Source organism: Pan paniscus, chromosome 12 (genome assembly GCF_029289425.2).
Source record: "Pan paniscus chromosome 12, NHGRI_mPanPan1-v2.0_pri, whole genome shotgun sequence".
Classification (NCBI taxonomy): domain Eukaryota; kingdom Metazoa; phylum Chordata; class Mammalia; order Primates; family Hominidae; genus Pan; species Pan paniscus.
This window is the reverse complement of record NC_073261.2, coordinates 67,363,643-67,386,424: the sequence shown is the minus strand read 5'-3', so window position 1 is coordinate 67,386,424 and position 22,782 is coordinate 67,363,643. Positions and strand designations below refer to the sequence as shown.

The following is a 22,782-nucleotide window of genomic DNA, read 5'->3' as shown; positions in this document are numbered from 1 at the left end:
GTCTCTCTCTTTTTATCCCCTCCCCATTTTTTAAAAAATATGAGCTCTGCTCAAATAGATTGTAAGGTGCTGTATAGTGTACATTCAGGGTCTCAGAGAAGGGGCAGTTTTTCACTGGGATCTATCTGTTGGTGGTTCATATTATTTAAATTTATACAGTCACATTATTTAAATGTAAACAGCCAAATAAGATATGATCAAATCATTGGCATCTGGAAACTGTGCTCTCATCCTCTTTGATTGTGAGGTTGTCTGCATTAATAATGGAGTTCTAAAGACTGTGATTCCACCTGATATACTGTATGACCTTAACAGTTGTGATTTTATCAGGGTTTCACTGTAGTAGAAAATGAAGGTATTTTGCAGCTCATTTCCAGCAAAGCTAGTTTGCATTATCTTCTGTCCAGAGTAGTCCTGCCTGTTCTGTGTTATAAAATATCACCTCCCCCATTGCCCCCTTTCTGCTGCACAGCTGTACTTCCGGTCTGGAACCATGTTGTAGATTAAATTCCATCAGATTTCTTGTAGAAGGTAAATGGTACTGTGTTTAATGACAAAAGAAGGAAGGAAGGAAGGTCAGGGAGGAAGGAAGGAAGAGAAGTCAGTAAGGTGGGGAGGAAGGAAGGGGGGAAAAAAGAAAGGAAGGTGGGATTGAGAGGGGAGAGAAGGAAACACTGCACTTCCTCCTCCAATTCATCAATTTCTATCTCATCTCTAAGACAAGAAATAAGGTTGATGCAAGTGGATCTCATTACTCAACCCACAACTCCATCTTAATTCTGCCTTAAGCAATAGGCAGGGGTTAGATATAATAGTCTAGAATCACAGGACTCTCCAATACTAACAAAAATAATATTTAAGGGGTACTTTTTGGTAGAAAAAGGACCAGCCAGGTCTATTTCAATTTGCCCAAAGATTTGGAGGCGAGGCCAACAACAAACAGAACTTTTGCTCCTTTACCCAAATTATCTTGGTTTTTGAATGCACCCAGGGCGTCAAAGTCTTAGAACCAGGGCGGGAATGGGAACCCTTTTTGGTGGGAGGAAAGCTTTCCATCACTATGCAGCATCAGATGAGGGTGTTGTGCTTTTTTTTTTTTTTTTTTTTTTTTCACTCTATAGCCATTGAAATTTCAGCCCTCTTGAAGAGCACTGTAGGGCCAGCTAGTTTAAGAATGGAAGTTAGCTTCTTTATGCAAGTTAATACCCGTTGTGCTGTCTCTAAAAAATAATGTACGTTAAGACAGCTCCACAGAAAGGCCAGCCTTTGTATCTCCAGGCCCGCCCAACCTTTGTACTTAACCGTGCCCACAGGCATATTATAATATTGTATGACATGTTTACAAGTCCTAACATCTTACTTTGTGCAACTGCATAGCTTCTTTGCAGGCTCAAGAATTCAGGCTTGGACTGTCTGATGAGGGAATTTGATAACCCCCTCTCCCTGGGTCTCAGAGCAAGGTGAAGGTGTCTGGCCTGCCAAGGCACAATTTAATGGTCTTCTGAAAACACTCAAAAGGCAGACATAAATGTGTGGATGGGCAGCCAGCCAGGCTGACCTGGGGGATGGGGCCAGTTGATTTTAAGCAGGGTGAGGTCGGGAAGGAATGTTTCAGACCAGAGCTGGCTGGGGGGGTTGGGGATGGAGGCGGTCCCTGGAAGCCTGAGGGTTGACTGTAAAGGATTTACAGAGCTCGAACTCGACTCTGTAACCTAAGAGCTCAAGCATTCCCACCTGTCCAACTTTAAAAGGGAAATGGAAAATGTAAAGAACATATAATTAATTTCAATTACAAGCCTCACATATCTCAAGCCAGATAGGCACTGTCTTCATTTCCTGTCAGTTCAATGGGCTCCAATACAAAAGTCACGTAAATTAAATTAAATTAAATTAAAACATAAAATTCCCTCTCACACATCTCTGTTTTCTATTCTTAATGCCTCTTGACAGTTAGTCTTTGATATGCTACTTTTTTTTCTGCACAACACATATACTTCAGATGTCGATTTCCAATCAGTCTTTCATCTTTATGTTGCATCATCCACTATCATGGGACAACTATATATCAAGAATCTTTGGAAAGATGACCAGAGAAGGAATGGGAATACACTTAAACATGAGAGGTTTCATCTAATGTTTATTTACAACTTTATTTCAAAATGATCCCATAATTTTCTAATACTTTTTTTTTTGCCTATCTTTGGTATTTTCAATAATAATATGGAAACTTTTCTAGGCTTAATAACCTGGTTTTATTTTGGCTCCATAATTGTCTTGCTCTTTTTTTTTTTTTTCCTCTCCAAAGACATCTCAACGTGTGCTGTGTGGTGTCATTGGCCACAAAGGGGTCACTCTCTCACAGAAGGTGGATTTGCATTTTCATCCAGTGCAAGGGAGAAAGTAATATTGCACACTATTTTCACATACCCATGGTATCAGCAGTGGTGTTACATCACTGCAAGTTGAGCTCTGTGTAGATTCCTAAAAAGGAGGTGTACGTGTGCTGCGGGGGTGCAGTGAAGAATAATGTCACCCTCAGTGAGACTCCGTCAGGGAAAGTGGGAGAGAAAACAATCTTCATCGAAGCTTTTTGCTATTTGGATTTCCTTCGGCTGCCTATTATCCATCAGAATATTAGAATCCATACATAATGGAGTTCCTTGGCTCCTACGCAGTGATATCCTTAAGCATGCAAAAGGAAGTTGTATCTTGCAAATTCCTCCAAAAAGGTTATCAAAATTGCCCTGAAGGGTTGACATAGTCCTGACAGGGATTGTTTTGAAGGATGATGTTATTATTTTTCATTGGTCATTCCACAAAAGTATTAGTAGAAAAGAAAAATTCAACACCTGTCCCTCGGATCTTATTTAGCAAAAAAAAATACAACAAGATTTCACTTTAACAGGGTCTTTCAGGCAGAAAAATACAGCAGTAACATGTGTAAAGAAAATTTCAATATGTTTTGACAATAGTGTAATCTAGAGGAAGTGTTATCCCCCTTGTGGAGGTCATCATTCTTAATACAGTATGTGTCATCAATTCTCAGGACAACAGAGAAAATGATCTAGTCAATACATATGAAACAGAAATCATGCATAAACATGCTGCCTTACTATAAAGTGGGTGACACCACTGAAAATTGGATAGCAGGCCTGGATGCAATTTTCCGTAACTTTTTATTATTCATAAGATCGTGTGATCTAATAAGCCACACCTCAAATTACTGTCCATTGAAGGTGTTCTTGAGTGATAGATTTTGACAAACCAGACAGAGGATATATTATGATTAAGATCAGATGCTGGTAGTGCTGGACTTTCTGCTGCTGCTGACTGTTTTCAGCTGTCTTCCATCAATTCTGTATTTTTCCCCCTTAAAAAAATGAAGAAGCATGAATCCGTGGGCTATGAAAGCATAAGAGAAGAAACCTACTGATTATTCAGCAGCTCTGATTCCAAGTGTCTCTCAATTTAACTTTGATTTTAGGTGGGGGAGGATTGATTTGAGAAAGAACAATGAGGAGGAGGGACATAATATCTGAGTTGAATGAGACAAATATCCGAATCTCCCATTTAAGTATTTGTTAGAAATACATGGAACTTTAAAGTGGCAGGCTCTTTCTTAAATATTTAAATGGTCGCGGGGAGGAAAAAAAGGTAACACTACCACCAGCAGAAGACCAACACACCCAAGACAACCCAAACCATTGTCTAATCACTTTTTGTTAAAATTAATGGTAGGTTTCTAATTAAGCGGCGTGCCTCTGTAAAAGCTTTGAAAAGCTTTTTTTCTTCTTTCTCTCTCTCTTCCTTTCTCCCTTCCTCCCCCTTTTCCTTCGTTCCTTGCTTCTTTTCTTCCTTCCTCTCTCTCTCTTTTTTTCTTTTTTGTCCTGTTAAATAACTCCTATGGTCTAGGTCTGTGAAAAGGACTCTGCCCCTTTAATTCATCAAATGCAGAAAAACTGGCGTAGCCAGTATCTACAAGCCACATTCCAAAGGGAGATGTTTTCAATTCACTCATTATAGAAAGGTCAGTCAGGTTCAAGTTCAATGTCATGGAAAAGAAGTACTCTCTACAAGGAGTACCACCCACACATGAAAAAGTGGAGGGAGAATTAGATGAACTATGTAACCTAATTTTTTGGGCAAATACAAGAAAATTAGCCCTGTGTGCTATTTGAATTTAAAACCACATATTAACAATTCAGCTGTAGAAGGTGACAGCAACCACAACAAAGTAAACACGCTCTCCAAACCACTCGGCCGTAATGATGTTATTAGTATGCATGTTGCTGAGCCCAGATGTAGCCTTTAGCAGCCCAAGCCCTTCCAGTGCTTTTTGTTCTAATGGCTTCAGACTCTTTTTCAAAGTGGGGCACTCAGAACCCACCACGAATAGAGGACAGGATCAGAGGATAATTCACACTGGCAAATGGGACATGACCGTCGCGTCCATCTTCACCACATCCCATTGTCTGCCATGATAATAAATGATATCTGCTGGAAGGCAACAAAGCACCTGTGAAGAATCGTGGGTTAAGTGGAACTGAGCCTGTGCTGAAACTGAGTTCTGAGAAGTTGTTCCTTTAGGTTGATGGCAAAACAGTTGCCTGTAGATGGGAGAATGAGGCCGCCCTAGCGACCTCTCCTGAGTTCTCCCCTGAGTGAGTTTCCCCATTGGAAAAAGGATGTGCTGGCCTTCACTTACATGTGCTTGAATAGAAAAATTGTATATATACAATCATAGCCTACGTGCATTCAAACCAACTGCCCAGTCATCTGCGAGAGCCTTCATCTTTATGTTAATTTCTGCATTGCTGCTGCGGGAGTCTTTGAAATGTACAAAAATATGCAAAGAAACCCTGACATTCAGAACATAGAACCTTCAGAAACCACACCAAAAAACAGTGTCTTGGATTAATCTGTTATTCGCTGTTACAGTTAAAGTCAACCCTTTTATGCCATTGTTTTGAATTCCTTTCTTACATATCGTCATTCTCTTTTTAAAATTTTTATTACTATAGATATGTAGAAACAGGAGTTAGGACTGTTTTCTTTTTGAATCAGAAGTAGGTAAACACCGGTAAAGCTGAGAGTGTAGGGTGTGATTTAGTGTAGGTTAACATAGTGCAGAGGGTATTCTGCAATAAAATTTTAAATTAGGGGGAATATATTTACCGCCTGTCGTGTGTGTGGCTTATGAACTATAGGTTTGATATTTGGCAGAATGTGTAAGAACTGATAATTAGGTATGTGTGTGTAGGTAGTGACATTTGTTTAAAACAAAGTACTGTAAAACTGAATTCATTTATGCCTCTTACTTTGTTCAGCTTCTCATAGACAAGTAATAAAATATACCAATAATATCTCACTTTACAATAAGCTTTAATTATAGCGACACCTGATAAAATGCAGATGAGCTATCTGTTCAGGAGCTGTGTGAATTCTAATAAATAGAATTGGTTTTGTGTGTGTATGTCTGTGTGTGTGTGTGAGAGAGAAAGAGTGACAGAGACAGAGACATACATAATAGTGCTGAGATTTTTTGATGGTGGGTTTTTTTAATTTGCAAAATTTTATGGGCTCAGATTATATGTAATAAATTAGAAAAGGCTAGCACATAATTTGTCTTTATTTGATGTCTCAAAAAACTAAGAGAAGTAGTGCCATAGGAAAAAGAAAACTGATGACGTGTATTACTTTTTTATATTGCCATTTGAAAGCATTGTTTTTGTTTCACAAAATAATGTTAATTTGAAAGCAAAAAGCATAAATGAATAAACCGTTTGAAAAATTCCAAATGATGTATTCAGGAGTGTTTGCGAACCGTTGTCCCTTTTCTGCCTTGGGGTGGAATCTAACCACTGTACTTAATTATGCCAGAAATTTCAAATGAAATCAAATGGAAGTCCTTTCCAAGTTAAAGGTAACCCAGAGAAGGCCTGAACTAAGGCCTTTTATCGTGCAAGGTTAGTGTTAGAGCAACTCTGATAATTTCTAGGTTTTTTTTTTTTTCTCTTTATTTCTGCTGTATCTCTCAGCAGAGGTTTATTACAATAAACTTGGATACTAAATGAGGCTTTATTAGTTAGGGTTGGGCAGAAAACCAGCTGTAACATAGTGACCCCGGGTAGGAAGCCAGACCAGAGTAATTAAGACATAACATGGTAATGGGGACAAATAATGAATACACTCAGTGACCTGATGCCGAGCCATGTCCCCTCTCAAGGCCTGTTTTTTTTTGTTTTGTTTTGTTTTGTTTTTGCTTTTGCTTTTTTCCCCCTTTTAAATTAGTAGTTCTCCTGAATTGCCTTTTTATTACACTTCGGTACAGATGATCTCCAAAGTAGTAAAAATCGAGGAAAATATAGGCTAGTGTTGGAGAAACTTTAACGTTTAAAGACAATTCTCTTTATGTGATGTGATTCCTATCATTCGAGACCAGAGGTTGATGATCCTTTGCTCTTCATCATACAGCGTTTCTCTTACCTGGAGGAAGGCTAATTGAATAATATCCTGGGCCAAGCGTGCGTCTCTTCTGAAACGGTCGTATTCTGCTATATCTTTCTGGTTTCTTCCCTTGATGCTGACTCCTTTTGGTTTCTTCCCTTGATGCTGACTCCGTTTGGCCAAGAAAGAAGCCAACAGGGCTCCCCAAGGTCTCAGAAGGTGAGGAGGAACCTCACGATACTCTTTGTGCCACGTTAGACTACCCAATGGAAAGATTACAATAAGGCATCCTCTCCTCACAAACTCCTCAAGGAGTCTACATTGGAAGTCTGTGGACACTTCAGGACAAAACGGCTCTCCAGGAGTGTGCCTGCAGTTTTAAATAGTTCACAAAGTTTCCATGTGGACGCAACCTGACCTGTTCACCCACCCTCTTCAATACATTTGCGTTTGGAATAAGGATGTTTGCACTGGGAGATAAGAGCTTTATTTTTAAAATTTAAAAAACCTGACAATTGCTATGGCCGTCCAATCCTTTTAATAATACTTGCTCTCCTTCTGTTGAAATGTCATTGGTTAACACCTTTGCAAATCTTGAAGTTAAATGGGATCCTTACTCATAATTCCAAATCTGACACAGAGTAGGTACTTAACATAAACTTATTAACTAATTATCTGTCTGGGCATGTAAAGTGATGAATTAAGGCAATTATCCAAATAAAGGAGCCCAATAAAATGCAAAACAAATGTTCCAACAAAATCAAACAAAGCATCTACATTCCAGTAATGAATGTTTAAATATTTTGCTTTTTATTTTCTTGACTTTTAAGACTACTTACTTCAATTCTCCATTTGTTTATGTATCCCAACATAGCCAAAATATTCATGATACGTGATACACCTAAGAGAGATGTTTTTATTTTTTTGGCAGGACTTTAAATCATTTATACCTCAGTTTATTCTTGGTTGAAACAAAATCTTCACCAAGTTCCTCAAATAGTAAAGAATGACTAAGTAAATTCTAGCCTAATGTTAACAGAAGAAGAGCTATGAATGAGTCCATTACAGCTCTCTTAAGTTGTCCATTTGCTCGACTTCGGGTGTAAAGGTGTTTTTTTTTTTTTTTTTTTGGTTTGTTTGTTTTGTTTTGTTTTTTTCTGAAAAAATTGCCTAGCTGTTGTGAGGGAGCCATAGTATTCTCAAAAATGTGTCATTTTGTGTTATGAAAGCATTGGCATTTCTTTTGCCTTCTGTGAATCATATAGTAGTTGGCATCCTGAATTAATCAATACAAACATTCTGCATCTAATGACAATTTATTCTAGTGGGGTAAAAGTCCTGGGAAAAGTGAAAGAAAGAATTGCCCCTATTTGATTTTAAAACAACTCCTTTGGCTTCTCATCGCATTGAGCAAAGGAGATATATTGTAGGATCACTGCTTTAAAAGCTTCTTTTTAAAAATTGATGTGTTTTAACAAATTAGATAAATAAGATACTTGTAATGGTACCTAACATTTTCTTCCTCAAGACCTTTAATATAGCATAGTTTTAGCTACAGCATAGTATTTAGATGAGTGATTTCAGGAAATTTCTAAGTTTTCTCTATATTTGCAGCTTATGCTTATTATTAGCATAATGTATAAAAAATTTAGCTCTTATGGAAAGAGGGTTTGCATCTGTCTTCTTTAATGGCTAGAGCAAACATTCATGCTTCAGAAGAAAGGACTATGGGTGTGGGTGGTGGGGAATGGCTACAGGAACTTTGCTTCTGTTTAACAAAACAGAATTTCTTATTCAACCTGAAAATAAATGCTTTATGATTTTTCTTTCCCTAATCCTTTCAATTTCTCCTGTTTTGCTGGGTTTTATTTAAAAGTCAGGCTCAGGAAATTCAGAGCTTTGAAGAAATAGTTTGCACATACTTTGAGTGAGTTAAGAAAGTTTTCCTCTTTCTGGTTTTAAAGTGAAGGTTAAAAAAAAAAAAAGACATCCCCACAAACTGGAAAGAGGTCCTTGGGCTAAGTCAGACTCCATCCACTGCTTAGCTGAAAACATAATGTAATCTAGAAATTTATAATGATAAAAGTTACATTTCCCCATCAGACCACTGTTAAAATTGCAAAAAAACCTGTGTATTAAGCACATAGAGATTGTCCCCTAGAGCATGTTACAGGTAACTTCGAATAAAGGCAATTGCTGCTGTGGTCTCAAAAGATGGGCAAGTGCTCTTTTCTTTGGAAGATATTAATGCTGATGCAGTAAACATTTTCGGAGCCACTTTCCCAGAGTGGAGTCCTTTGCTTGTTCCCCGTTCATGCTCTTGCCTGTTCTTTGTGCTTGAAAAGAAGAAAACTGACAGCATATAAAGAATGGTGAATGGAAGATGGTCATAAATCAGAAAGAAGGAAGTGATTAGAGACAGACCTAGAAAACCATCTTCTTTCCCGATGACTGCCTTGTGAACTAAGAAAAAAATACATCTATTGGCTCCTAGAAGCATCGTGTATGAATGAGTATGCATCTCATCTACCCTTTTTTTATATTTTCTAGCTTCTTAAAAAACACATTTTATTTTTAAAATTAAATAGAAGTTTTAGGTTTCTTTTAAAGGTAAATGGTGTTTCAAGGCATTCACATTAATCCATATCAAAGAATAATATAGTTGGAAAGAAATTTAAAGATTATCTGGCAGAACATTTTCAAGGGATTTGGGAGGAAATCAACTATGTTTAGGTTTTGAGAGCATTTTGATCTATCTATCTAACACCTGTCTATTATATACATAAACATACATGTGTATATATGTATATATGTAATTAGTGTGTGTGTGAAAATCATAAGAATCGTCATGTACATCTAGCTTCTTATCTCCAGTGACTGCGTGGAAAACAGCAGTGTGCAGATAGTGGATACTGTTGGCAGCTCCAGAACCACTTGCCACCCCTCTCCACCTACCTATGAGCTCTTAACACATTCCCTTGCCTTCTGGTTTCCAGTTGGGTTTAGGCAACAGAAGCATGAGCAGTATATTTGCAGGACAGGAAGGGAGTGAGTTGGAGTATTTACTCCCCTAGTCTTAATAGGCCACAATTTGTCAGTGGCTAGGATAATAGTATACTACAATCCATCTCATCATTCATTAAATAAACATTTGTTGAAGCCCACACCATATCAGGTGTTGAGGACACAATAGAGGCCAAAGGCATGAGATCTCTGTTCACAAAGAACTTGTTTTAAAACAGTATCTTTTCTGATTGCTTTCATTTTTAATTATGACATATTTAAAAGATTTTGTGACTTACCTTTCACAGAAAAGTTTTTTTGTTTGTTTTTTTTTTGAGATGGAGTCTCGTTCTGTTGCCCAGGCTAGAGTGCAGTGACACGATCTCGGCTCACTGCAACCTCTGCCTCCTGGGTTCAACCGATTCTCCTGCCTCAGCCTCCCGAGTAGCGGGGACTACAGGCACACACCACCACGCCCGGCTAATTTTTTGCATTTTTAATAGAGATGGGTTTTCACTGTGTTAGCCAGGATGGTGTCAATCTCCTGACCTCATGATATGCCCGCCTTTGCCTCCCAAAGTGCTGGGATTACAGGCGTGAGCCACCACGCCTGGCCCAAAAAGGACCTTTTTTAAAAGAATTGGAACAAAAAATGTCAAAAGCAATCGTAAATGTTAGTAGTAATTTGATACATTGATGGCAAATAGATTGTATATACCAAGGAACTTGTTGCTTAAAAAGAAAAAAAAAAAAGAAAGTAAAATGGATTTTAGTTACTTTTCAATGAATATTTGAGTAGCCAGGATACCAAATGAATTAATAAAATATTAAAGCAAGGCGTGTAAGTTGGGAGATTCTATTTCTTGTCCGGAATACTCTATACTGTGTGAAACACATGCATTGAACTAGGTTCTAAGATGAATTAAAAACTGCAGATGAGCTTTGTTTAACACTTTCAGGTTGTTTTGATGGAGGAAAGGAATTCATCATTCATAGGAGAACTTACTTGAGTTATAGATTTGACAACTAAGACTGAATATACATAGTGATAAAACATCTGCTCAAGTATTGTCAAAAGCTCAGTCAATTTTGTGAAGAAATCAGTCAAGCCTGTTGCTTGGTGGCATGTAGACAAAACCACCAACTGATCGACTGAGTTTTTCACTTTTGAATGGGTTGTTTGGCATCTTGTAGACCCAGCCTATGATTATACTGCCATCTGTATTCTTTCTTACATCAGGCTTATTTCAGCCACAACTTATACATGCTGTTTTGAGAAGAACTAGTCAATATTTTGGTTTGTCTTTAGCTATAAGAGCGCCGTAGACAGTCTTGCGTGAACTTGGCTCTGCCTTGCTAATTCTCTGTCAGTTCTGGCAGCTATAGGAATTTAAGTTCATGATGTAGATATTTGGATTCCCCTCAAAATAAAAATAAAATATGTAAAATAAAATCTTAAAATAGGCTGCTTTCCTTTGACAAAAATACCCAAATTCCTAGAAATGGCCAGCCATAGTCAATATGTGTATATATATGAGAGTATAATTTTAATGTAAAAACAATACAAACAGAATAGAATATTTTGAAGTTAACAATTGCTCATGTTATCTTAGTTCTCAAACTACATGAAGCAATTGAATAAATCTTCCTTTTCCAAATTCAACTGTTCATAAATGCTTTTGCAACTCTAAGATACTATGTGAGGCTGGTAGAATTGTTCACTCAAAATTGGAAAATAAAATCTTACATGTTTTTTGTTTTGTTTTGTTTTGTTTTGTTTTTTTACTAGCACTATCACAACTTGCAGTCTCAAAATGTTACAATGACTACTGGGACCCATTATTTTTTCCAAACATCTAGGCTTAAAAAAGAGTGAAAGTTTGAGCTTTGGAAGGCAATGAATCATGAATGAGCTTTTGCATAACCTTCAAACTGCCCTCCGATTTTAATAGGCGAGAACTGCATTGAAACATGTTTCTCTATACATACACCTGAATCAATAGTATCTTGTCTTTGTTTTGTCTTTTTTTGTTGTTTAATGAAATTTGGAAAAGTGATAAATCAAAGCAAATGAGGAAGAAATATGTAATTTTTATTTGCTCAAGTATTAGAGTGGGCAGGTTTAGGTTTTGTGGACCCTGAAATGTATACAATGTGGGAAACCCATTTTTTAATAATATATAAAATTATAATTAAAACATTAAACACAAAAGTGAATGTTTATTTAAATGAGAGGAAAAAGGTTTTTGGAAGGAAGATGCTTAAATCAGGGAACCTAAAACTTGAATTTCATTAGTTTTACAATACAGCTAGTGATGAAATAACAGAACAACAACAATAAAAAAATACCTGGAGTTTGAGGCATGAAAATAATTTGTCACAAAGATATGATTTATGATATCTTACATTTAAAAATCTTTTGAGTACCCATCATTCATAAATAACACTTATATAGGGTCATCTGGGCTTCTTTTTTCCATTGTTCCAGTAGAATCTGAGTTAGCTGACTCTATTATCTTATAAAACATTTTAGAATCACTAAGTAATGACCCTTTAAACACAAGGAGACAGGGGCATATTACCGGAAGAACTGTGCTGACCTTAGAGGAACTGTAAAGGAATAATTGAGGGCTGAGAGGCCACAGATTTTTGCCTGATGTGTTATCGGCATAGTCAGTTTACAGATAAGTAAAATTAAACCCAGAGAGGAAAGGCAACTTGCCCAACTTCCCACAAACCACTAATGGCAGAGGTGAGTTTAGAAGCTGGACCTCTGGACAGCCAATCCAGAGCCATGCCCACTAAGTCTGACTCCACATCAACCTCCCATCTTCAGTTTTTTTTCACTGAGACCACTAAACAACCTCATAGTTGTAGTCACCACTTCTGCTCTCCAGACTAGCACTCTTAGAACTACCTGGTGAATTGGAGTGTCTCCTTTTAGGTTGATGTGGTACATGTCAAGTTTGTATCAACCTTCTGAAAATGTTATGGTATTTACACTTACTTTCTCTGACCACTAAAACCACTTGTGGCTGCATTGCATTCTGGCAGTTGTGAGTAATGTGATTAGCACAAACCCAGGTACATGATTCTCTCTTTTAAAATATTGCTTCCAGTTATTTCTTTTATTCACTCAGACAGACATGGTATAGGATTCTTGAGACTGTTTTTCTAGCAATTTAACAGAAATTATCTGTCTTATGAAAAGCAACTAAAAATACTGGTTTAATATAAAAATACATAGCATATCAATGATATGGTAAGAAAGTTAGCAGTTTGCAGATGTCAAAAACTAAGTGAAAGTACAAACCCGGAGAGCCAAGCAAAACAGTGAGTATGATTTGTGTTCTTAGGGTACTCATCAAACCAAGAAGAACTTGAGTTTTCTTTTCACATCTTCACAGGTCACAGGAGATGGAGGACTAGTACCCACAAGGGAAGGAGATGACATCTCATAGGTAACCCTCCCCATAGATCTGGGACCCCAAACAGCCATCCTCTAAACGTAAATAGAAATGTCACCTTCCCCTAAGGGATCAGCAAGACAAATTGCTCTTCTCCAGCCTTGACCAGAAGAAAAACCTCTTCTCCGGAAATTCATACTACAAGCCAGTCTTCACTGGCTAGGTTTGCAGATAGAGTCCACAGCACTTGGGTGTGCTCAAATAAAACTAAAAGCGTGCATTTAATTAAAGTGATGCTGAATCAATAGGCTCTCCAGGCACATAGCAGAAGCAAATGCAAATCCTATCTAAAGGAACCTCTTTTCAATCTAAGCCTCAGTAAATTTGCATAAACAAAGTACTAAAGAATATGAATTCAAGTTCAATCACAAAACATACAAACAAAACAGTAAAAAACATGAGCAAGGATAATGTGAGCCACAAACTTCCTACTTTAGAAACATATTTAAAAAGAGTATGGGATAAAGAGGTTTAGCATATCTAATGAATTAAAATAGGGGATACAAATGAGTAAAAAAGAGGAGTCACCATAAAAATGACCAAGCAGGTATAAAAATAACCAAAGAGATCAATGGAAGAGACACTATAATAATTGAAATTAAAAACTTAATACCAACCTTCTAGATTAGATTAGATATAGATAAAAAGAGAATTCATAACCTGGATTATATTTCTGAAGAAATTATCTGAAATGCAGTATAGAGAGACAAAGACATAGAAAACATCACAGAGTTATTAACAGATATGGAGGATAGAGTGAAAAAATCTAAGGCATGTATGTACTTGGAGTTTTCGTAAGGGAAGAGGTAAGCAGCATGTGAAAATAAAATGGCTGACAATTTAAAAATATTAATTAACAACATCCATCCTCAGATTAAAAAAAAACCAAGTAGGATAAATGTAACCATCCACATTTAAATATACAATAATGAAAATGGATATCACCAAAGATAAAGAGATGATTTTAAAATCAGACAGAAAAGACAAATTATCTAAGCATGATGATTAAAATAACAGTTGACTTATTAGTGGCAACAGAAGACAAAGAGAATAGAGTAAAATTTTCAGAGTATAGAAAGAAAATAATTGTTGAATCTAGAATTCAATATTCCACAAATATTTTTTAAGAATAAGGGGGAAATAAAGATATTTTCATCAAAGAAGTCTGAGATGCAAGGAAGAATGATGATCAAAGAAAGTAATAAATATGTTTGTAATCAAAGCAAACATTGACTATATAAAACAATAATTGCCACTTTTAAGTTTATGAAAGAAAAAAGTAAGATAAAATAAAAATACATAAAGCAATAGTGCTTAAAGGGAAAATATTATTAGAGTTATAGTGTTCTAACATCATTGATTTGTTCAGGAGGGTGAAGATAATGATTAGCTTTACAATTTCATAAGTTAGCCTGCATGTTAAGATTCCTAGAGCAGTCACTAAGAGAAATGAAAGAGTGTTAAGTAAAAAGAAAAAACAGAATGAGAAAACATATTCAGTTAATTCAAAAGAAAAAAAATAAAGCAAAAACAAGTATAGAAAAGGTAGGACAAATTTCAGTTTGAAATAAGGTAGAAATAAACCTAAATATACCAGTAATTATAAGAAATGTAAATGATTAAATAATCCAGTGAATGACAAAGAAACATATATAACACACAAAAATGTAAATAGGTTGAATATGAAAGGATAGGGAAAGGTATCTCATCAAATACTTTCCAAAAACAGAAAAGAAAAACAAAAGATGTAAGTACAGCTTGATTACTAGACATTAAGCTAAGAAGGATTATTCAGATTTAAAAGGTAACTGTGTAATAATAAATGATTCAATTCACATGGAAAATATAAAATTTTAAAATGTTTGTCTCCTAAAACACATAAAGCAAAATCTTTTCCTCTAAAACAGATAAGGCAAAAATGAGGACAAACAAGAATAAATAAATTTATTATCATATTGAAACATTTTAACAATGCCTATCGCTAACTGAGAAAAATAAATCAGTAAGATTTGGAATTGAACCAGGTGTAGTGGCTCATGTCTGTGATACTAACGCTTTGAGAGACCGAGGCAGGAGGATCACTTGAGCTCAGGAGTTCAAGATCAACCTGGGCAACATAGAGACACTTTGTCTGTACAAAAAAAATTTTAAAAATTAGTCAGTCATGGTGGTACGCGCCTGCAGTCTCAGCTACTTGGGTGGCTGACATAGGAGGATAACTTGAGCACAGCATATAGAGGCTTCAGTGGACCATGTTTGTGTGACTACGCTCCAGCCTGGGCAACAGAGTGAGACCCTGTCTCAAAAAAAAAAAAAAAAAGATGAAATTAAAAGACAATTTGCAAGCTTGATCTAATGAACATAAAAAGAAGAAGATTCATATTTTTCTTTTCTTTTTCAAAATTTAAAGCTCAATCTCAAATGTATATCATCACCACATAACTCTGCAAGAATCTCTAAAAATGCACAGCCTTGTTTGTACATGACTGAAACCAAAATTATGCCTGATAAAATTATGAATGATTTCTTGGTATTATCCAAAATCCAATTCATACCATATGAAAATGGTCATGATTGTTTAAATGTATTTTCCACTTGGTTTATTGGAAATACAATCCAAACAATTGCCTTCCTCTTTACTTCTTCCCTTTTTTCATCAGGCCACTGAGTGGTGGAAGAACTTGGGTCAGTTCTAAAAAATGTCTCACATTCTCGATTTGTCTGATTGCTTCATTGTGGTTAAAGGAATTAACTCATTCCTTTGTCTCCTGTATTCTCTATAAATGGAATTTAACCCTGAACTTGATTAGATTCCCTTTCAATTTGGGAGTCTTGGTTGCGGGGAGTACTTAATATTACACCACAACCAGATGACACCACACTTGATTGTCCCTCTGTTTGTAATGCGAAGATTGATCATTTGGTTCATTTGGTCATTGCCTGATCCCTTCACTCTTAAGTTCTCCATCAAGCTGGGTGTGGTGTTGCACTTGAAGTCCTAGCTTCTTGGGCAGCTGAGGCAGGAGGATCACTTGAACTCAGGAGTTTGAATCCAGCCAGGACAACATAGTGAGATACCATCTCTTTAAAAAAGAAAAAAACAAAAAGTAAAAAATAAATAAATAAATTCTCCATCAATCTTTCTCTTAATAGTGTCATCCATGATGACCATTGTCTAAATCCATTATTTCATTAGGTTTTTCAAAATGACATTTTTTATTTTCAAGTACATGGAAAATATTTGCGAAAACTGAAAATATTTTGCTATAAAGCAAGGATCCAAACATTAATGTATATTCAAGAATTTGTATCATACAGACCACTTTGTCTTGTCACTGTGAAATTCAAATGAGATTTTTTAGAAAGATAACTTGAAAAATGTCAATACTTTAAAATTCTATTTTAGTCAACTTTAAACATAATATGAAAAAATGTATAAGCAAATTTCATTTTTGAGCTAAAATTAAAAATTTCTAATCAAAATATTGGAACACTGACATATAGCAATGTGTAATACAGTGGAATTCTTTTCAGGGGGAAGATTGATTAAACATTAAGAAAATCACATAATTCAGTTTACCAACCTAAGAGATAAATGGGAAAAAAAGATGGCATGATTATATTAATAGAGGAAGTAAAAGCCTTCAATAAACTAAACAGCCATTCATATTTTTTAAAGAAAGAAAACATAAAAGAAAAGCACTTAGCAAAGTAAAGAGAAAGGGAAATTGTATTAATCTGATAAATAGTAACCTACAAAACCTAGTACTTTACAGTACTATGGTGAAAGAGTTGGCTTTAACATCATAAAAATCACAAGGGTGTCTGCATCAGCAATTCTGTCTGACATTATATTGTGTGTCTTAGCTAGTGCAGTAAGGGAAGAAAAATAAAGAAAAGGTATAGAAGAGGCTATATGATGTAACATTTAAGGGTTGGACCAGACTGCCTGGATTTAAATCATTTCTCTATTGCTTACAAATTAAGTAATGAACAAGCTTAACAAGCTTAGTAGCTAAGTATTTTATTCTATATGTGCTTCAGTTTCCATAATGGAAATAATAATACCTACCTGATGGGAGGTTATTAATGTTAAATTAGTTAATATTTGTAAGTGCTCAAAATAGTGTCTGACATGGGAGGGAAACAACACACACTGGAACCTGTCAGGGAGTGTGGGGAAAGGGAGAGCATCAGAAATAATAGCTAACAGATGCTGGGTTTAATACCTTGGTAAGGGGTTGATCTGTGTAGCAAACCACCATGGCACACATTTACCTATGTAACAAACCAGCACATCCTGCACATGTACCCTGGAACTTAAAATAAAAGTTGAAGAAAACAAACAAACAAACAGAAAATACACCAATAAAAATAAAAGTGGAATCACTAAAAAAATAAAATAAAATAGTGTATGAGACATGATAGGTACTATATGTGCCTATTAAATCAGTATAATAGAAAGAAAAAAGGAATTACTAGTCACAGATGATAAGACTATGTAGAAAACTCAATAGCAATATAATATATTAGAATAAATTAGATGGTAAAGCAGGTGTGTTGAATACAAAATCAACACATAAAATTAGTAATTTGCTACATACAAATAAGTAATGTTGAAAAACACATTTTAAAACGATAAATTTTACCATGACATAAAAAAATCAGGTGCCTAGTAATAATTATAACAAAATGTACATATGCTATTTGTGGAAAAATAAAGCTTTATTGAAAGAAAATAAGAAAATCTAAATAAACAGAATTATACCATGTTCATGGATAGGAAAATTCAGTAGTATAAAGATGTTAATTTTTCCTAAATTGATTTACCGAATTGTGGCAGATGATTTTTTTCTAATATGGACATATCCAGATTAGAAAGTTGGGGGTGTGTGTGTCTATGTTCATCCCCTTGAATTTGATGAGCTATGGTAGAAACAATAATATTTGGTACTAAGGCTAGGTCATAACTATTGATGTGATTTCTGCCTGTTCCTCTTGGGACTCTTGTTTGTTCCAGAAATCTGGTCTCATTGTCATGAGAAAGTAGAGAAATCACATGGATAGGATACGTGAAGCAGTTTTGAACAACAGCCCTAACTGAAGTTCCAGCTGACATCAGCTTTCACTTCCAGATATATGAACAAATTATATATATGGCCACCATTAGACAAGAGCCACATGAGAGACCCTCAAGAAAGAACTGCCTAATTCATCTCAGTTAACCCCCAGAACTGTGAAATATAATAAATAAAAATGATTCTTTTATGTCATTAAGTTTAGAGTGATTTATAACAAAACAATACATACTTAGAATGAGTCAAATTATTCTACTTAAAATTCCTACTTTTTTTTTTAACTTGCAAGCTAATTCTAAAATGATAGATACACCTAAAAAAGAAAGACAAAGTGAGGGGTCTTTCCTTTTCAGACATCAAAATTTATAATAAACTGAAAAATAAGTTAGGTGATATTGCCATAGGGATAGACAAATAGATTAATTGAACAGAAGAAAAAAATTACAATGAAATCTAGCAGTAATGATGTGGAATTTTTTTCCAGAGGAAAGAATTAATAAACAAGGTTTACATATAGAAGCTAACTTAATTTATTGGCATGAAAATTAGAAGGGAAAGAACAGACTTTAATGACTGGTGCTGGGGAAAGAAAGCAATTATCCAATAAGAGTGCTTTATAACATTTAGAAGATGATACAAAAGAAAGACATTTACCTAAAGCTGTTCAATGAATGTATGTTGAATGATTAAAGTTACTATAAGATTCCCTTATGAAGTTTTATTTAAATTTATTATATTTTATCTGCCCAGCTTTTCTTGTGGCATAATTGTTACCAGAAAGGTGCCCAAATCCAGACCCCAAGAGAGGGTTCTTGTATCTCATGCAAGAAAGAATTCAGGGCGAGTCCATAGAGTAAAGTGAAAGCAAGTTTATTAAGAAAGTAAAGGAGCAGCCCCGAGGGCTCCTGGTTGCCCATATTTATGGTTATTTCTTGATGATATGCAAAACAAGGCATGGATTATTCATGCCTCCCCTTTTTAGACCATATAGGGTAACTTCCTGATGTTGCCATGGCAACTGTAAACTGTCATGGTGCTGGTGGGAGTGTGGCAGTGAGGATGCCCAGAGGTCACTCTCGTAGCCGTCTTAGTTTGGGTGGGTTTGGGCTGGGTTCTTTACTGCAACTTGTTTTGTCAGCAAGGTCTTTATAACTTGTATCTTGTGCTGACCTCATGTCTCATCCTGTAACGTAGAATGCCTGTCTGGGAATGCAACCCAGTAGGTTTCAGCCATATTTTACCTAGCTCCTATTCAAGATGGAGTTGCTCTGGTTAAAACGCCTCTGACATAATCGTTTAATTTTTCAAAGTATAGAATTATAACAGTTATCACAATATTTTAAACTTGGAAGTAGGAACTTCCTAATACTAAAAAAAAAAAAAAATATCTATTGTCCCTGTGGTTTGGACACAATATATCTTGGTTTTATTAGAGTCAATAATAAATACTATTGTCTAATAACTTATACTCAAACTCATAGTAATTTAGCTTATAAATTCAGAGTGTCACTTTTAAAAAGTTAAGTGGTCAAATGATGTTAAATATTTTAGGTGTACACTCTTATGTGGAAGTAGGAGATTTATTATTATCCTGCCTATATATAAGTCCTTCAAGCAATGAAGGAATGAAGAGTTTGCTGTGCCTTTAATTTTGGCCACTCACTAAATGATGATGCTTCATAGGGGAATTCCTAGTGTGCTCTTCCACTCAATACAAACATAAAAACAATTTCAGTTGCAGAAAATGGGAGGACAGTGGAGTACTACTTATCCACTGAACTCCATTACCATCTATAGCTGCTTTGAATAATTGACCTCACTTTTTTTTTCTTTTTGCCAGAATTAGTTGGGTAAATGCCTTAGTTTTCCATTTTACTTAATCTGTGTAGACAGAGCCAAAGAATCCCTCCTCCGCCAAACACAAGCTTTCCCACTGCACAAATGATGCTAATGCCCTTGATTGGCATGACACAGCACTCTAAACCATTTGCCTCCAGTGAATTCATCAAGCAAGAATGTCTGAAAGCAGAGTAACTCCTCTGTTTAAACACTTATATGCACAGCAAATAACTGCTCGCCTTTTTTTCTTCACTAGTCTGCTGTCTCATGGAGCAGTGTATTATTACAGATAATCTACAATGAATAAAGGACAAAGCATTCTGTATTCAAAATATACACGCATTTGCCAAGTTTACTGAACCTGTGATTTTTCAAAATAAAAGATACAATATTTATTTGAAAAATGATATAATTAAGAGGGGCTTACTACAGAGCAGCAACTACACAATGCTATATAACCAAACCATAACACCAATAAACAAGTTTTGCAGACAGACACCTATTGTCAGTAAGATTAGTTGAACTCAAAATAATGCCAGGAAACCTCTTTCATGCTTCAACAGAACATAATTTGTTTCAAGTAATGATGACTAGTTATGTATAATTATCTGATTATTGGGGAAAAAACTTGCCTAAACAACTTTGGTGTGCTGCATTATAAGGTTTCATTTAGTCTCTGAATTATTTAATGTTTATGTAGTTCTGAAACAAACTGCACAATTCAAAATCAATTAAAACGTTTGCCCAGATCCCCCATAACTTGTAAATTGGCATGACATGGTAGGATACATATTAAGTTGGAAGTTTTTTTGGAAACTAGTAGAGGCTTCAAAAACTAATGAGGTTTTCCAGAAGAGAATAGTTTATAAATCATCAGTCAATAAAAATGATTCATGAAATTATATCAATTTTAATATAAAACAGCATAATTCTTATCTCATGTAGGTAGACTTTTAAGATGTATGAGAAAGTGAATTGCTTATACCATGTAAATGAAAATAATCATTCAGTGTCTAGCACAGTCTTTCAAATCAGGAAAAATATTTAGATTCATACACACAAAATTTTTAGTCATTGTTATTCTTCCAGGTTACTTGGAAGCACAATGAATTAAACTAATGTTATTTTCTATTCAACTGGCATAAATTAACTTTGCTTCTTGGAACAATTTATTTTGAATACTTGCCCAATGAGTTAAAATGCTAAATATTTTTTCTTCCTAGGTGACATCCTAGTCTCCTATGGTGGGAAGAAGGAAAGAACTTAATCTTCCCATTTATCAGGGAAAAAAAGGATTGTTATTGTATTTAAACAATTTCTTTTTCTTTTTCTTTTTTTTTAGTGATAAGGTCTCGCTCTGTCGACCAGGCTGGAGTGTAGTGTCATCATCAAAGCTCACTGCAGACTCGACCCCCTGTTCCTCTTCAGCCTTCTGAGAAGCTAGGACTACAGGCACATGCCATCATGCTCAGGTATTTTTTTTTTTTTTTTTTTGAGACAGAGTCTCGCTCTGTCCCCCAGGCTGCAGTGCAGTTGTGCGATCTCGGCTCACTGCAACTTCCGCCTCCTGGGTTCACACCATTTGCCTGCCTCAGCCTCCCGAGTAGCTGGGACTACAGGCGCACACCGCCACACCCAGCTAATTTTTTGTATTAGCTGGGTTTCACCATGTTAGCCTGGATGGTCTTCATCTGGTGATCCGCCTGCCTTGGCCTCCCAAAGTGCTGGGATTACAGGCATGAACCACTGCGTCCAGCCCATTTTTTAAAGGTAATCTCGCTATGTTGCTCCGGCTAAACTTAAACTCCTGGCCTCAAGAAATCCTCCCAAAGTGCTGGGATTATAGGTGTCAGTCACCACACCTGGACTATTTCTATATTATATAAATTTAAGATAAATGTATAATGATTTGGAGCTTAGATTATCATCTCCTTGCATTGACATTATTATCAGTTGATAGTATTAGGAATGCTTTTGCAGCAAGTAACATAAAATACTATTTATCTGACTTAGGCAAAGAGACACTTCTTTTTCTCATGTCATAAGGAGCTCAGAGATAGGCAGGCAGCTGAAGACATTAGTTCCATGACTCAATCATGTTGGAGCTAATATCAGTTGAATTGTTCTTGGCCTTTTCCTGATGAGTCCACAATTACTGCCTCATCTCTTGACATTGTGTACATGTCAAGGTGAGGAAGAAGGAAGGAGACTGAGATGCCAGCATTGCCCATTGCTTTTAATAGAGAAGGAAAAACTTTCCCCAAATCTACCCCTGCAGCAGAATTTCTTTTCACTGCAGTCAGAAAGATGTTCACCTGGCTAACTCTAGTTGCAAGGGTGGAAGTGAAAATTAGAGGTTGTTTTTTCTTTATCATGAAGATGGGCAAGGGAGAAAAAGATTGGACTAATTTAAGAACAACTTGTTTTATACTGACGTTATCTAATATTCTAATTATAAAAGAGTGATTCAGCTGATCACTTATACACATCAGAAAGTGAGAATACTGTTTCCCTGTCTACCTCTCAGAACTGTGTGAAGGTTAAATGAGATAATATACATAAAATCGCTCTATAAACTATTAAGAACTGAAAATAATTTAGATTGTCAGTGTTGATATGGGAACACAGCTTCAAAGATAGTATGCAATGACACCCTTATATTAATCACTTCAATTTAGCCTTCCCATTTCCAGAAACTCAACCTGCAGGCCTATAAACGCAGCTGTATATAATTTCTGACATAGAGCTGTCTTAAGATACTCACAATAAGTGCAGAAAGAAAAGACAGCAATAAAACCAATTAGAAATAAGGTACTATACAGGAATAAAGATGATGTAATATAATTTATAATGGGCATCCTGTAGAAAACTTCTAGAAGAATCCAGAAAAATTTCACAATGTAAAAGTGGAAAATTTCCCTGAAATTAAGCAAAATAACTGATTAAGT

General features: G+C 35.7%; 1 protein-coding gene across 4 annotated transcripts in view; it reads left to right on the top strand.

Annotated features, from left to right (window-relative positions):
• LOC117979156 (uncharacterized) overlaps positions 1 to 22,782 on the top strand; it is an 830,677-nt gene that overhangs the window by 546,968 nt on the left and 260,927 nt on the right. For 3 of the 4 annotated variants that reach the window (XM_055107910.2, XM_055107911.2, XM_055107909.2), the window contains one exon: positions 21,177 to 21,306. In XM_055107910.2, the coding sequence (XP_054963885.1) occupies positions 21,299 to 21,306 (8 nt within the window). In that variant the 5' untranslated portion in view covers positions 21,177 to 21,298. Of the gene's footprint in view, positions 1 to 21,176; positions 21,788 to 22,782 lie in introns of those variants that run through there. The other variant, XR_008624352.2, reaches the window with a different exon arrangement.